This window comes from Eutrigla gurnardus, assembly GCF_963514095.1.
Source record: "Eutrigla gurnardus genome assembly, chromosome: 11".
NCBI classification, from domain to species: Eukaryota; Metazoa; Chordata; class Actinopteri; order Perciformes; family Triglidae; genus Eutrigla; species Eutrigla gurnardus.
This window is the reverse complement of record NC_139925.1, coordinates 11,726,792-11,741,194: the sequence shown is the minus strand read 5'-3', so window position 1 is coordinate 11,741,194 and position 14,403 is coordinate 11,726,792. Positions and strand designations below refer to the sequence as shown.

General features: G+C 47.9%; 1 protein-coding gene and 1 pseudogene across 4 annotated transcripts in view; one reads left to right on the top strand and one right to left on the bottom strand.

Moving 5' to 3' along the window:
- gtpbp2a (GTP binding protein 2a) overlaps nucleotides 1-14,403 on the top strand; it is a 28,737-nt gene that overhangs the window by 3,459 nt on the left and 10,875 nt on the right. Inside the window, exons 7-13 of one of the 3 annotated variants that reach the window (XR_014597980.1) lie at nucleotides 1,915-2,134; nucleotides 2,246-2,381; nucleotides 2,473-2,531; nucleotides 2,628-2,799; nucleotides 3,047-3,211; nucleotides 3,298-3,697; nucleotides 3,735-5,549. Coding sequence is in view for 1 of the 3 variants with exons in the window: in XM_084021516.1 (XP_083877642.1) it covers nucleotides 1,915-2,134; nucleotides 2,246-2,381; nucleotides 2,473-2,531; nucleotides 2,628-2,799; nucleotides 3,047-3,211; nucleotides 3,298-3,480 (935 nt within the window). In the remaining 2 variants the exon portion in view is untranslated. Of the gene's footprint in view, nucleotides 1-1,914; nucleotides 2,135-2,245; nucleotides 2,382-2,472; nucleotides 2,532-2,627; nucleotides 2,800-3,046; nucleotides 3,212-3,297; nucleotides 5,550-14,403 lie in introns of those variants that run through there. The other 2 variants (XR_014597979.1, XM_084021516.1) reach the window with 2 other exon arrangements.
- On the bottom strand, nucleotides 5,686-8,355 carry LOC311020714 (DNA polymerase eta-like; annotated as a pseudogene). The gene is made up of 5 exons (XR_014599305.1): nucleotides 8,219-8,355; nucleotides 7,788-7,911; nucleotides 7,552-7,617; nucleotides 7,277-7,449; nucleotides 5,686-7,188 (listed from the first exon to the last, which is right to left on the bottom strand). The product of XR_014599305.1 is annotated as a DNA polymerase eta-like (transcript).

Genomic DNA, 14,403 nt, shown 5'->3' with positions numbered 1-14,403 from the left:
GTGGGATTCGAACCCACGCCTCCAGAGGAGACTGCGACCTGAACGCAGCGCCTTAGACCGCTCGGCCATCCTGACTCGTGGAGCTGCGGGAACCATAGACTGCTTAAGTCCCGCCTTCCTATTTCCGGTACATGGGACCTGAATTTCTGCTCTCGGCGCGAATGATATGCGTCAGTTTGAGCCAGCGATTGCTCGTCTTCTCACGGGAACCGAAAGAATGAACAGCCGTGCCGGCTGGAATGGGAACATTCAGGAACAAAACACACCGGCATCTTCTAATTATTTTAGCTGCATTGAGACCCAAACATTTTTTACGATCTCAGAGGTCCCATGGAAGTCTAGCGGAAGGGGCGGGACTTCGCCACTATATCTGCGGTAACTACCAGATCATGAAAATGGGCGGGGCTTTGACAGGCACATCAAGTAAGCGGATAAGCACAAGGAGACGTGTAGATGAAACTTGAGCCCTAAAGACAACACACTTGTTACTCCAGCTCACAGCCTCCTGGAGCTATAAGTAAACTTAAATCAGCTGCTGTGAATGTATGGCTTGTAAACAAAGGTGTGACTCAAAAGTTTTGTCTGAATTATTTTCGAGACATTTGTTTCATACTGAACAATATTAACTAACAAATTATGAACTTTATGTTTTTCTGTTTTTAGTGGTAAATGATGATGATTTTGCCTACCTGCTGTAGAAGAATAACGTACTGTAGGCACTGATGTATTTGTGTGGGTGACTGGTCTAAAATGGGGCATGCTGGGGGGAAACTGGGTGACGAATGAGGAATACCGTACCTCTTAACAGACGGAAAGGGGACACAGTGTCTGCAACCCAAGAGCAACGGCTGTCATGCTGGGGGAAACGGGGTCAAGAATGGGCACCACTCAGCAGTGCAACAGACAGAAAAGGGGACACAGTGTCTGCAACCCAAGAGCAGCAGCTTTAATTATGAAACAGGGTAATAGATCTGTGTAATGCACGGGGCTCGTCTTAAGTTATATCTGTGACAAGCCAAAGGGCGGGTAATCGTCCTGTATCATTCTGTGACGCTTTGCCAAATATCCTGGCACCGTCATGGGGGATGAGGGACTTTGATTTTGTTCACATGCACCTTCACCTTGGATGCACTGAAAATAACACAAATAGATACACAATCCACCTGACATGCCTCCAGGACACTGCTGCTCCAATGAGAAGTCACTGCGTTTAGAAAAGTTAGAAATTTCTAAAAGTTTAGAAATGGTTTGGTTGAATATTCCTGTACTGATATCATATCCACGTCCTCCAATGGCATAACAATCATACGTCATGATATATTCTACATGGCCTTATCAGTTTGTGTACATACTCTCCTGACCCTCAGACTGAGTATTACCAGCAGATAAACAGTGTTATCTTCGGTCACAACAGATGTTTCCCTCAAGGAAGTCGATTCCCTTGTGTGTCCAAAGGGATGTTTGCTTAAGAATACCATGGACAATAACCGATAGGATGATGTGAAGGGATGGGATGATAAAGGATTTTATTGCGGATTGCAGTAAAAAAAAGTTGATCGTGGTGCATAAACATTGTCGGGATAATCGTACATTTTGTCACGAGTGACTAGACAGCTGGCTATCATGATAGAGAAATGAAAAAAAGAGCCTGATTTAAAAAAAATACAGGATACAAAAACATTGTTTTAAATGTATTTATATATTTTGGGGAGGATTCCTGTATGTTTAAGTAGCATTTTAGGAGCTTTCAGCATATTTTCATGATTATTGGTATCGTGAATCACAATTATTTTGGACAGGATAATCATGACATGAAATTGCCATATCCTATGCCTAATTCAGAGCAATCTGCACCTGAATGAGTGGATTCAAATTCATGAAAACCTCTAACCAAACCTCCTTCCTCTTTTCCAGCTGGAACGACACGGGAGCATCTCGGACTTGCCATGGCCCTGAAGGTGCCCATCTTCATCGTCATCAGTAAGGTGGACCTCTGTTCGCGGGCCACAGTGGAGCGCACTGTACGCCAGTTGGAGCGTGTCCTGAAGCAGCCGGGCTGTAACAAGGTCCCCATGGTCGTAAGCAGTACGGACGATGCCGTCACAGCAGCACAGCAGTTCGCCCAGTCACCCAAGTATGAAACAATTACATATCAATACTTAAATGTGTACGTTAATTGAATGCTCTGTAGTAATATACGAAGGATATAAGGTGGAGCCAGTGATGTCTGTTTTCTCCCTGGTAGCATCACACCCATCTTCACCTTGTCCAGTGTGTCTGGGGAGAGTCTAGACTTGCTCAAGGTCTTCTTCAACATCATCCCTCCTCTCAGCAACAGCAAGGAACAGGAGGAGCTAATGCAGCAGCTGACTGAGTTCCAGGTCTGAGCCGGCACATTCACACCCTTTCAAATGCAGTGTAAATACATACACGTGAGTTTGATGTGACTGACATCAGTGTGCATCTTCCCAGGTGGATGAAATCTACACGGTGCCAGAGGTGGGGACTGTAGTGGGAGGCACTCTGTACAGGTCAGTGTGTTTGAGATGCTTTCTTCCTGTTCATCGAATTCAACATTTGTTTCAGCATGGACTGGCTCTGACCCACTGTTCTCTATGAATGTACAGTGGTATTTGCCGCGAGGGAGATAATCTTGTAGTAGGGCCCACAGAATTGGGTCAGTTCCACAAGTTGACCATCGGGAGCATCCAAAGGAACCGCTCGGCATGCAGGGTACTCAAGGCCGGCCAGGCTGCCACACTCGCCCTGGGGGATTTTGACCGCTCACTGCTACGCAAGGTCAGACCCGTTTGTGTGTGCCAAATGTGTCTCAGTATTTAGATTGTGTATTCTGTTTATTTTCATGAAATTTTTTTTTCCAATATATCAGATTATGACAGCATATTATGACTGCTGTAGGTAAAAACAGAACTAATATGTTGTCATAGTGATTTATATGAAAAACATAGATTAGAATTCACAAGACATGATCAAATGTATTTATTTCTCTATTTGTGTGCACTGTTAATGTATTTTCCACTCACAGGGCATGGTGATGGTGAGTCCGGAGATGGATCCGACTATCTGCTGGATGTTCGAGGCTGAGATTGTGCTCCTCTTCCATGCCAAGACCTTTCACAAGGGCTTCCAGGTTACTGTGCACATTGGCAATGTGAGACAGACCGCCACTGTAGAAGCTGTCTACGGCACGGTTAGTTCATCCACTGAGCTATAACTGTCTGTGTCTGTTTGTGTGTGTGTTTCTTCCTATTCTTATGATACATCCTTGTACCACAGGAGGAGCTTAGGACAGGGGAGAAAGCAGTGGTTCTCTTCAAGTTCATCAAGCACCCAGAATACCTGAAGGTGGGGGCTAAGGTGCTCTTCAGAGAGGGCGTGACTAAAGGTATTGGCCACGTCACCAAGTTGCAGCCCATCGTCCAGTACCTGCCATCCCAAAGCGAGGATGATGAAGCCTGAAGTTTCTCGGGGGAACACAACAGAAAACACCGTCCCACCCCCAAACCAAGGTGCTTTATAAACCTCCTGCTTTCTCCAAAGGCCACTCGGAAACCCAGTTCCCTGCAAAGTAAATCACTGTTACAGAAGATTGTTGTTTTATCCAAATTTTTCCAAGCCTTGTTTTCACCATCCTCCTTATTTGTCCCAGTCAGCCTTTTTAAATAACCTCTGACTTGTTTTTAGTCTACTTTCTGGTGTTGAGGTTTAAAGAGCGTTGCTTTTCACGGCACTGATAAGAGGAAAACCCATCAGCCCCCTCTTTAAAACATTCACATAGCAACATCAACCAAAGTGATATAGTGTCAAGAATACATAGTTGCAAGTGGCAACTAATTGCGTACACACAGCTACGTTGAGGTGCTGCTCATACATTGATACACCTTAGATAATATGGCAAATGCAAGTATGGGATTCTTGGGCATTAAAGGTGCAAAATGCGATACTCAGAGCATTGATGAAGCAGTAAAAAACGATTTGCTTTGCAACAATATAGTGGAGTAATGTCTACCTGCGCAGAGAATTAAGTCACTCTCCCTCTGTGTGTGTTGTAATCCCAACTTTCCCATTCTTTGTTTACATAACCAGGCCGGCCACACATGCTTTTCATGTATGGGAGCGTGCTCCACGCTGGCCAGTTCACAGCAGCCACTCGGCACCGCACTCATGACGGTCACAGCTGATAATGCCGTCCTTGTTGCAGAATCGTAGCACTCCGGTAAACTCCCCCTCAGGTGAACTCCGCAGTAGAAATGCTCCTAATCGTCACCATGTCATCATCGTCATCGGCCCACAGCAACTTGTTTATATCGCCGCTGACCAGCATTGTGCCTGATTGAAAAAGACAAGCCTCACTTCGTTTGAATACTCTACCCTTTTCTTAGTAACCACGAATAAATGATGTGAGCTAAAAGCTTCTCAGACACAGCTTGTCAGTTGTATATAAGCTAAACCATCTTGCTTCAAGCTGTAACATTGCCACCAAGCGCACTTTATGAAGGTATGCAAAGTTAGAACTCAACCCCACGATGTATGTCAGCCTGCCAAGATGTCTCACGTCGGCAATCATGTTGTAAGAGGTTTTTATTGTGTCACATTGTTGTGAGAATTATGTTTTTTATTCACAAATAATGCCTCACAGCGGTGCAGCGTGATCTCGCCGCCTGTCTTTCAAGTGCTTTAGTTACTCAGGTCAGTTTAGATATTCTGTTACACAGCATTCCACTCTCACGGAATTACTCCAGTGGAGGTTTCTGTTGCTAACTACGGGCGGGGATGGGCAAGGAGGAAAAAAACACAAAGCTGTTTCTCCCAAAGAGACGTTTGATTACTTAGAATACAGTATGCGAAGCTGCCTAGTGGAGCAGCGTTGTTTTAAAGCAATTGTGTTTGAGGTACTTAATGTCGTCTCTTTACTTGAGTTACTGATGTCACTATATTTGAGGGGGTTTTACACAGTGCCTAATGTAACTACCATGTGAGTAGCCATTACACCCCAATGTTTTACAACTTATTCAAGAAACTTTGAGTTGGTGCTATAACTTGAAACAGCTTTTGATATTTCCAAGACGACTTTTGAAAGCGAATGTTGATCGCTTAATCTGTGTTCATGTCTGATTATAGCATGTCGATGCGACTTATCGGTCACTGGTTGTCCCACTGACATCAATGAAAGGACAACTGAAATGTGTTGCGTTTGGTTGCATCCTCGTTGGTGTTATGCACATTTTGTGTGCGCTGAAAGAGGAAAACGAAGAAAGCATTTCAACCAAAATGTTTTATAGCCTTTTGTGAAGAGTTTCAGGTGTAAGTTTTGTTTTAATGCAAGACACATTTAATAGATTTCTAGTGGTTCCAAATTTTACAATGTATTCAAACATGTTTTTCAACAACACCAACACGCTTAAGACCTTTACCTTTAAATCGAAAGTGTAATATTTTGATCATTATTTGGGTGAAATGCAATATTTATGTACAGATCCAATTTGTGTATCATGATGTACATGAATAAAAGTTTTATTGTCTCTTTAGCAAGTGATTGTGTTGTCTTGTTTAAATAAAACTCAACATTGCTCAAAGTTTTCAGCCATGTCATCATACACCCAACAGTTAATGCTGGCTCACGTCACAAAGCCATGACTCACTACAGAAAATCGAGTTGGGCATTGTTATTCAATTATTCTTGTACTGTTCCTCCTCATCTATTCTGCAGCTGATGCAAGACCCTGCAAGAACAATGACCTCGCCCAGCCATTTCAATGCACTTCACAACAGGTTCACCATGGTGGAAACATGTAAACGAAACAGGGTGACTCCGCTGACAGTTTGCTCTCATCCTTGCTCATCCTACCCCAAATTATATATTTCATCAGTTTTATATATAAACACTATTTTGCTTCCAAAAGAAACATGTTGCGTATCTATTGAGCTTACAAGAAAAGTTCACATTGACGCTGAATTAAGGATTCCTGCTCTTTATTAATAACGTATTAGCAGCACCTGCTGGCACATCACAATACTGCAACAAAACATCCACTACTATAACATGTAAAAGGTATCTTTGATATCTGCTGTTTTTAAAATAATGCCTTAAAAGTATTGTATTTCTGTAATGTACAATTCAATGTACATTCATAATACAAAGCACAATAACAAGTCCTAGTGTATCCTGTATCAAAATGGCTTTTCATTCTTGGAGCAAATGCATGAAATGTCCTTACATTTGTTTGTGATTATAATGTAACCTGCAGCTCAACAGCACATCTTCAGCTCCTCTTGAAAAAAGAATCCAGAGTACCCGTGCTTCCACCTTGGGAACGAGACCTTTTTGGATGTGGACCTGACTGGCCCCTGGTTTTTGTCTTTCCGTGCAAGGAATGGGCTCTGAGGGGAGTTGGCGAGACGTTGGAAGATGAAGAGTTGGAACCTGTGGATGAAGAGAGTGAATTCTGGAGGTCCAGGGCAAAGTGGTAGTCATGGTGTTCAGGCATTTCCCAGACTGACACCTCCTGGCCACAACGTTCACAGTTCATCAGGTCTTCCCTGGCCACGCTGGAAGGCGAGTCATTTACGTCTGGACCAATGTCCAGTTCATCCTTTAACTCTTCACATAGTGACTGCTCAGATGAACTATGTTTTGCCTGTAGCCCTGACACAGCAGCAACGGTGTCTTCTGTACCGTCAGCTCCAGGCTCATGTCCTAATTCAGTCTTGTTGAACGTTGCCTGTGAGTTTCTTTCAAGATGCTTCTTGTGGAAGAAAGAGGAAATGTCAGAGTGGGGGACGACTGAACCATTTTTAGAGGGAGATAGAAGTGTAAAGGAAGTAACGTTGCTATCTGCCGCCACCTGGCAGTTAGTAGCAGAGGTTTCTAGAGAGCAGGAAGCTGTGGGAATCCCTCTGGAGCCCATATGGTCGTCATCCTCCACGTCTTTATCTTTTTCAACCCTCTGCCTTTGTTTCTCAGCTGCCTTTTCAAAGAAGGACTGGATGGTTCCATGTTGTTTGCGTGTGGAGTAATTTCTCAGTTCAGAGGGTGACTGGGTGGTGGTGGTGAAAACACTCTGGGTTGACGCGACATCACCGGAGAGAAAGCCAGCAATGCCCCCTGCTGATGGGGCATCACTGAATTTGCTAGCAGAGATGTGTAGCAGGGTGAGGGGCGGAGACCTGGGGACGCGAAGCCAGACGGAGTATGATTAATCACACAGCAACCGAAGACTTGAAATAATTCACAGTGTTACTTTATTCTTATTACCATGCTGCCTGGTGATTCCCTGCCGCGTTTAGACTCTTGATTATGGCAAAGCTGTCACCGGAGAGTTTGGCCGCGTCCTAGCGCACCAAAGCACAACAGCGAGAGAAGCCGCTCGGCCTCTTGTCCCCAAGCTGACGCACGCCGACCGTCAACGACTTAGCCACTCGACCATTCTGGTAATGTGGAGAAATGACAGGCACTGATGTGAAACCCTGTTATATTTACCCATTTGAGGAAATATGCAGCACTAATGTAATAAAGGGGTGACTAAGGACCATTTCCCTGTCCTTAGTCAGCCTCTCCTCCAGCTCAAGGGCCAGTTGATGAAGCCAATACTGTACCTACACAGGGGTTGTGAAAGCAATCTTGGGAATAATTAATGAAAAATGAGTGATGTCAAAGATTGCGCATGTTAACAACATCTCCCATAGACATCTAGATGGATCAATTACATCCTCTCAATGTTGCATCACTTCCAACAGACAGCTTGAGCTTACAGAGACAGATGTACCTGCTCTTTTGTAGCCAGTGATGTCTTCCCGGGGAAGTTTTTACTGCAGCCGATGGACTTGGGAAGCTGTCTGGGTTTCACTGCTTCAAACTCAATCCCCCGACACAAGTCATACAGCCACTGGCTGCAAAGCAGAGAGGTTCACGTGTCAATGCGGTTGGCAATCAGCTCATTACTGGTGCACTTTTCCAGAGCCATTTGTCCTATAAGTGGGGCATCAGTCATGTTTTGACCAGGGACGTCAGGTGAAGTAAACGAGTAAAACATATCAAATAAAATATTAGGAAGTCCATGTAATGACAATGTAATGTAAATGTCAATAATACTTAACATGTTGATGGTCTGACACAATAAAGACTTAGCAAGGCTTTTGTTCACCCGTCATATTACGACGGTTTTGACTTTTACAAGGAATGTCTGGCTTGTCGTACCCTGTCTTTTCTCCAAAGACAGGGTGGGCCACCACACAGGTGGTGTTCCTCAGGGCTGGATTGAGCCTTTGTTCCACCTGGACGTAAAAGCAGTCCATGTCTACTAGCGCCACCACTCTCTCCTTTCCGTACTCCATCGCCGAAGACGACCGCTCTTTAGAGACGCTCAAACCGGGCACCGAAATCCGCTTGCGTCGCTTTGTATTTCGTGCAGTGCCGGCCGTTCGAAGATCTATTTCGACCTCACTCAGACCGTCACCACGGTCTTTACCTTGAATGATGCAATCCTTCAACCTATCCTCGAGACCTTTATGTCAACAAAGTCATGTGACTGACCTTAGGGGGCTTGGCTCACCGTCAATAAGTGTATCCCGGTGACCACGCCTCTTCCTCTTTGCTTAACTCGCCTCATCCGAGACCGGTAAGTATGAATTAAATGTTTGGGACTCCACGGTAAACAATCCGCCACTTCAGTGCAGGTGCCTTGTGTCCCTGAGGATTGTATGTGGTGTTTCCCCCTTTTTCTGTTGCATGTTTTCAGCTAACGCATCAAGTGGGTTAAGCGTGTGTTAACCCTTTCTTTGCATTGTTGTTGCTGGTTTGAAGCTGGTAGCTGCGCTGTGAGCAGCACCGTTTGTTTTCAGCGTATTTTCTTCCAAAAAAAAAGTGTTCCCTTTGTTTGAGTTGAGTGTTTCCCCGTTTGCTCACTGTCCGCAGTGAGTGGGGTTGCGTTGTACACACCGCTTCGACGTGCTTCCGATGACACAGCAGCGTGTACATTCTGCGCTTGCGCGAGATGCAATAAGCCTCCTTAACAGTGGGTGGCGCTAGTCTCGTGCCAGTACTCCAAAACAGGAAAACAGGAAATGACGGAACGGAGTGCAGATAAAAACAATGCACACACAGTCTTGGTTCAGTATTCGTTCGACTCGAGAAGACCTTTGTGGACTAAATACTTGGCATTTCTGGAAAGATGACTCTGGCTAGGGTGACACTCGCGTTGCTCTCGGGCTCATTATTTTACGAAGACGTCGTCTCAGTAGGGAACGAGTAATACGGAGTTTACCATCGTCACTTCCGCCCCGCCCACACACCGCCATTGGATACTCTGATTCGCTAGCACACCGCCAATCAGAGTATCCAATGGCTCAGACGTCCAACAGCCCACCTCCTCAGACTTCGTATGCTCAGTCTGATCAGACAATGTCCGCGCAGCTCTGAAAGCTTCCGACGCAGCTGTACACACCAAACATATGTGTTCCCGACCTCGTCCGAGCCTCTCCAAGTTGTTCCTTGGAGAGGCTCCTGCCTTAAGAGACAGGTGTGTTCCTGCCTTAAGAGACATTCTCACCAGCCTTCGCATAGCCCAGCTTATGCCGAAAAGGACTTAGGTGACCAGAGCCAGCAGCCCGACACTCAGACTCAAATCCTAGCTGCCATACGTGGTTTGTCTGATAGGTTGAGTAGAATTGAGGCCCAGCGTCCTGAGACAAGGATCGCATCGGAGCCAGGACATTCAAGGGGTTCCTCCCCTGACAGGTTGCCGCCCTATCAGCAGGGGAACAGTTATCATCCAGATGTTCTCTCTATCTTTGCGCCAGCTTCCCCTTTTGGAGGTAGTGGACAGTCTGGCGCAGCAGCTGAGTCAGATCAGTTTAACTCCTCACAAGTTGAGGGAAGGTCCAATCTCAGCAACATGGCTGAAAGTGAACCCTCTACCATGGACATCATCTCCAAGGTGATGAGTGCAGCAAAGATTGTGGGACTTAATGTCCCACCTGAGGCTCCTGCTCCAGTGGATGGAGTGTGGGCAGGCATCTCTCGGCCCCAGCAAACGGTGTCTGTTCCTGTGGCTGGGGATTATTTGCAAATGCTCAGAAAAAGCATGGAGGGGGGCCCCTCAATTTAATGCAGGCTGCCGTAGCATCACTAAGGTCCAGTATGCACCAGACACTGGTTTGGGTGATTTGCCACCAGTCGAGCGGGAGATGGCGGCCTTAACATCTCTGGGCCCAGAGCGTGTGACTGCTACTCCACGCTGTCCGGTAAAGGAGTGCGACAAGACCGACAGGCTGGTGTGTCGGACTTACAGTGCTGCGACACGGGCTGCTCGGTCAGGCAATGCACTTGCCATTTTATTGGCAGCTCTTAGGCGAACAGCCAATCCTGAGGACCGTGACGCTATGAATCTGATTGATTCCGCTCTTGTCATTCATTCCCAGCTAACAAGGGATGTAGGTTCTGCCATGTCATCTGCCATGATGTCACGGAGGCAGATTTGGTTTGCACAGACGTCTCTGCCGGAAAATATCCGGAGAGAGCTCACAATCCCAGCCTCCACACCAACCCTCTGGGGCCCAGTGGGATTATGGCAGGCGGCTGAATGCGGGTTTCTTGAACCCTAGCGGGGGTGCGACACAACGCCGACAGGGGTTTCGGCCCTGGCCTCCTGCTAGGGATGTACCCCAGAGGAAGCGCCCCCCCAGAGGTTCAGGGCCTCGTGGGGGTAACCCCTAGGGGTGTGGGGACGGCCGTCGAGGCTCACTCCCAGCTGTGCCTCGACAGCTGGGTCGAAAGAGTGTCAGACCCATGGGTGCTGGCTAGGGTATCGAAGGGGTACAGAATTCAGTTTCAGTCTCCTTTCTCAAGGGTCCGAATGACCATGGTCAAGGACCCAGCCCATGCTCAGGTTTTAGCCGAGGAAATTTTAACCCTTCTGCAGAAGGATGCAATTACGAAGGTCGATCCCAGCGAACGGCTCGCTGGCTTTTATTCCACGTATTTCCTCGTTCCAAAAAAGGATGGAGGTTTACGCCCCATCTTAGATCTACGAAGGCTAAACGCTTTCATAAAGGTGCTGCCCTTCAAGATGCTGAACACAGGTCAGATCTTGGAGTCCATAGAGGAAGGGGAATGGTTCACATCAGTGGACTTAAAAGATGCATACTTCCATGTGCCCATCTGCCCCGACCACCGGCCCTTTCTTCGGTTTGCCTTTCAAGGGGAAGCGTATCAATTCAAGGTCCTTCCATTCGGCCTTTCCCTCTCACCAAGGGTGTTCACCAGGGTGATGGGGGCTGCCTTGTCTCCCCCTCAGATGTCGGGGATAAAGCTGCTCCCATATCTGGACGACTGGCTGATTTGTGCTCCATCTCCCAGTCAAGTCATAGAGGACACGAGAACAGTCCTATTGCACATACACTCCCTGGGTATCAGGGTGAATTTCAAGAAAAGCAACCTAGAGCCAAGGCAGCAGGCAGTGTTTGTGGGTCTTTGCCTAAATTCCCTCACTATGTCGGCATCCCTCACTACTCAGAGGGCAATGAACATCCTAGCCCTCCTAGACCGATTCCATCTAGACAGGCAGTTGAAGTTGGTTCAGTTTCAGAGGTTGCTGGGCTTGATTTCAGCAGCAGTGGCTGTTGTTCCTTTGGGCCTCCTCAGGGCTCGGCCCTTGCAGAGGTGGCCGAATGCCTTCAAGCTCCACCCGAAGTGGGACAGGCATGTGAAGCTTCGTGTGACCCATGCATGTCTGCAAGCTTTACGTCCGTGGAGGGACAGGACCCTTCTGCTCCAGGGTGTCCCCCTCGGGAACATTCCCTCACGAAGGACAGTGGTGACAACAGATGCCTCCCTGACAGGTTGGGGGGCAGTCTGGGAAGGCAGGATGGTGCGCGGTGTGTGGGACCTCCCTTGGGGGTCAGAACACATCAATGTGTTAGAGTTGAGAGCAATTTATCTTTCTCTGAAGGCTCTCCTCCCCTCTATCATGGGCAGACATGTTCTGGTGAGGACAGACGGCTCCTCCGCTGTGTATTACATAAATCACCAGGGAGGCACCAGGTCTCTGCGCTGTCTTCAGGTGACGCAGAGGCTCCTGTTGTGGGCCTTTCAGCGTCTGGCTTCGCTCAGGGCAATTTACATCCCAGGGGCTGTAAACCGGGCAGCGGACCTCCTGTCCAGGTCAGGTCCCCCCCCAGGGGAGTGGAGGCTCCATCCAGAAGTGGTAGCCCTCTTATGGACCCAGTTCGGCAGGGCACAGGCCGATCTGTTTGCATCAGCGGAGACTACCCATTGCAGGATGTGGTTCTCCCTACAGGGTCGGGGGGGGGGGGGGGGCCCTGGGTCTCTCTCAGGCGGAGGGTCAGATATGGCACCCGAAATCGGCCATATTGCAGCTCTGGGCTTGGCCTCTTCTCAGTCCCTCTCTCAGGGTCTAGATGAGGCTGTATTGGAGACCAAAGGCAATGCCAGGGCTCCCTCCACCCGCTCCAACTATAAGCAGAGGTGGAGGGTATTCTCTGTTTGGTGTCTCATACCCCTTTTCCACCGAGGCATTTTGAGGGCCGGTTCGGAGCCGGTGCCCAATCGCGAACCAGTTCTTCCTGTTTCCACAGACAAAGAGCCGGCTCTCGGCCTGGAAAACTGGTTCCCGAGCGGCCCCAACTCTTTGCTGGGCTGGAACCGGGCCCGGCTTACGTTAGGGGCTGGGGGCGGGGTTAACGCTCGAGGCAACGGGGGAAAATACGCCACTGCGGAGTGCAGAGTTTTACTAACGTTACTGTTCCCGGTAAGTTTCACTTTTAAATTGTTTCACCTCGTTGCAAACCAACGACACATTTCTGTTTAGTTTAATCTAGTGATTACGTTCGTAACAGCAGCAACTAGTGGCTATGCTTCCTCGGGTAATGTAAGCTGACCCGCTAGCTAGCCAGCTAGCGTGATATTGCTAACAACAACGTTAGCATGCCACTTTCTGACTACCGTTGACTCACTAAACGTTACCAACTACCAACGTAACATAACATCTGTGTTCACAGCGTCGTGGACACGTTTGTGATTAAACCGCTGTTCTCTGGTTTGTGTTTGTAGAGCTGTCGGACATCGGCGATATTGAACGGAGGTCCAACCTGCAGATGACTAAACATCAAACACTCCGATCTATTGATCACACACTGTTCTACACTTTAAAAAATGTTGTGCTTTTAGTATTTTGTGTATTTTATTGTTATTGTATTATTTGCCAAAAATAAACACTTTTTCTGAAGAGACATGTCTGCTATGCTTGAAATTAGCGCTGCAGGGAAACCTCAGACGTATACAGTGACGTAATGACGTGGCTCTCTGGGCTCTCTAGCCGGTGGAAACGCAAACAGGTTCTCGGACGGTTCGCAAATTGAACCAACTGCGAACCAGCACGGGCACCGGCCCGGCTCTTGAACTAGGTTCGCGTTGGTGGAAAAGGGGTATCAATAGGCAGGAAGATCCGGCGACCTGCCCTATCCAGCTAGTTTTCCGCTTCCTTCAGTCACTCTTTGACTCGGGAAGGGCAGCTAGCACGGTTAAGGTGTACACCGCCGCTATATCATTCTTCCATGAGGCAGTAGGAGGTGTCACGGTGGGGAGACACCCCTTGGTTTTTCAATTCATTAAAGGAGTGTGTCGACTGCGACCATGCAGAACTCTCAGGTCTCCACCTTGGGATTTGCCCTTGGTGCTAAAAGCCCTGACTCAGGCACCTTTTGAACCCATAGAACAGGCCAGCCTAAAGTCACTGTCTCACAAAACGGCTTTCCTCTTGGCAATATGCTCCGCCAAAAGGGTTAGTGAGTTGCATGCTCTGTCGGTTAGTGAAGACTGTTTGAGATGGAAACCGGTTACACTCCATCCTTCTTACCTAAGGTGGTAAACCATCAGACGGAGATCAGCACCTTTCAGCCTGATCCAGCTCTCCCATAGAGGGACGTGAACCTGCTTACATTGTGTCCGGTAAGGGTGCTGAGAGCTTATGTTGCGCGCACCCTAGCTCTGAGACTCTCTCACACCCAGCTATTTGTTTGCTTTGGCGGTAGAAAGTTGGGGCTCCCAGTGTCTAAACAGGGCCTATCCAATTGGATTGTTGACACTATCTCTGAGGTATACTCTGGACAGAACCTCCCTGTCCCTGATAATCTGGTAGCCCACTCAACCAGGAGCATGGCTGCTTCCTGGGCTGCTCTTAAAGGGGTCCCTCTCTCAGAGATCTGTGCAGCAGCAACATGGAATGCTCCCTGTACCTTCTCCAGGTTCTACAGGGTCAATGTGGCACCCCCCGCACCGCTGGGTTCTGCCATCCTGCTCTCGGCTACAGAACGGGGTCGTGATGGAGTGGAGTCCCCGGTTCCTCGCGACCCTGATGGTACTAG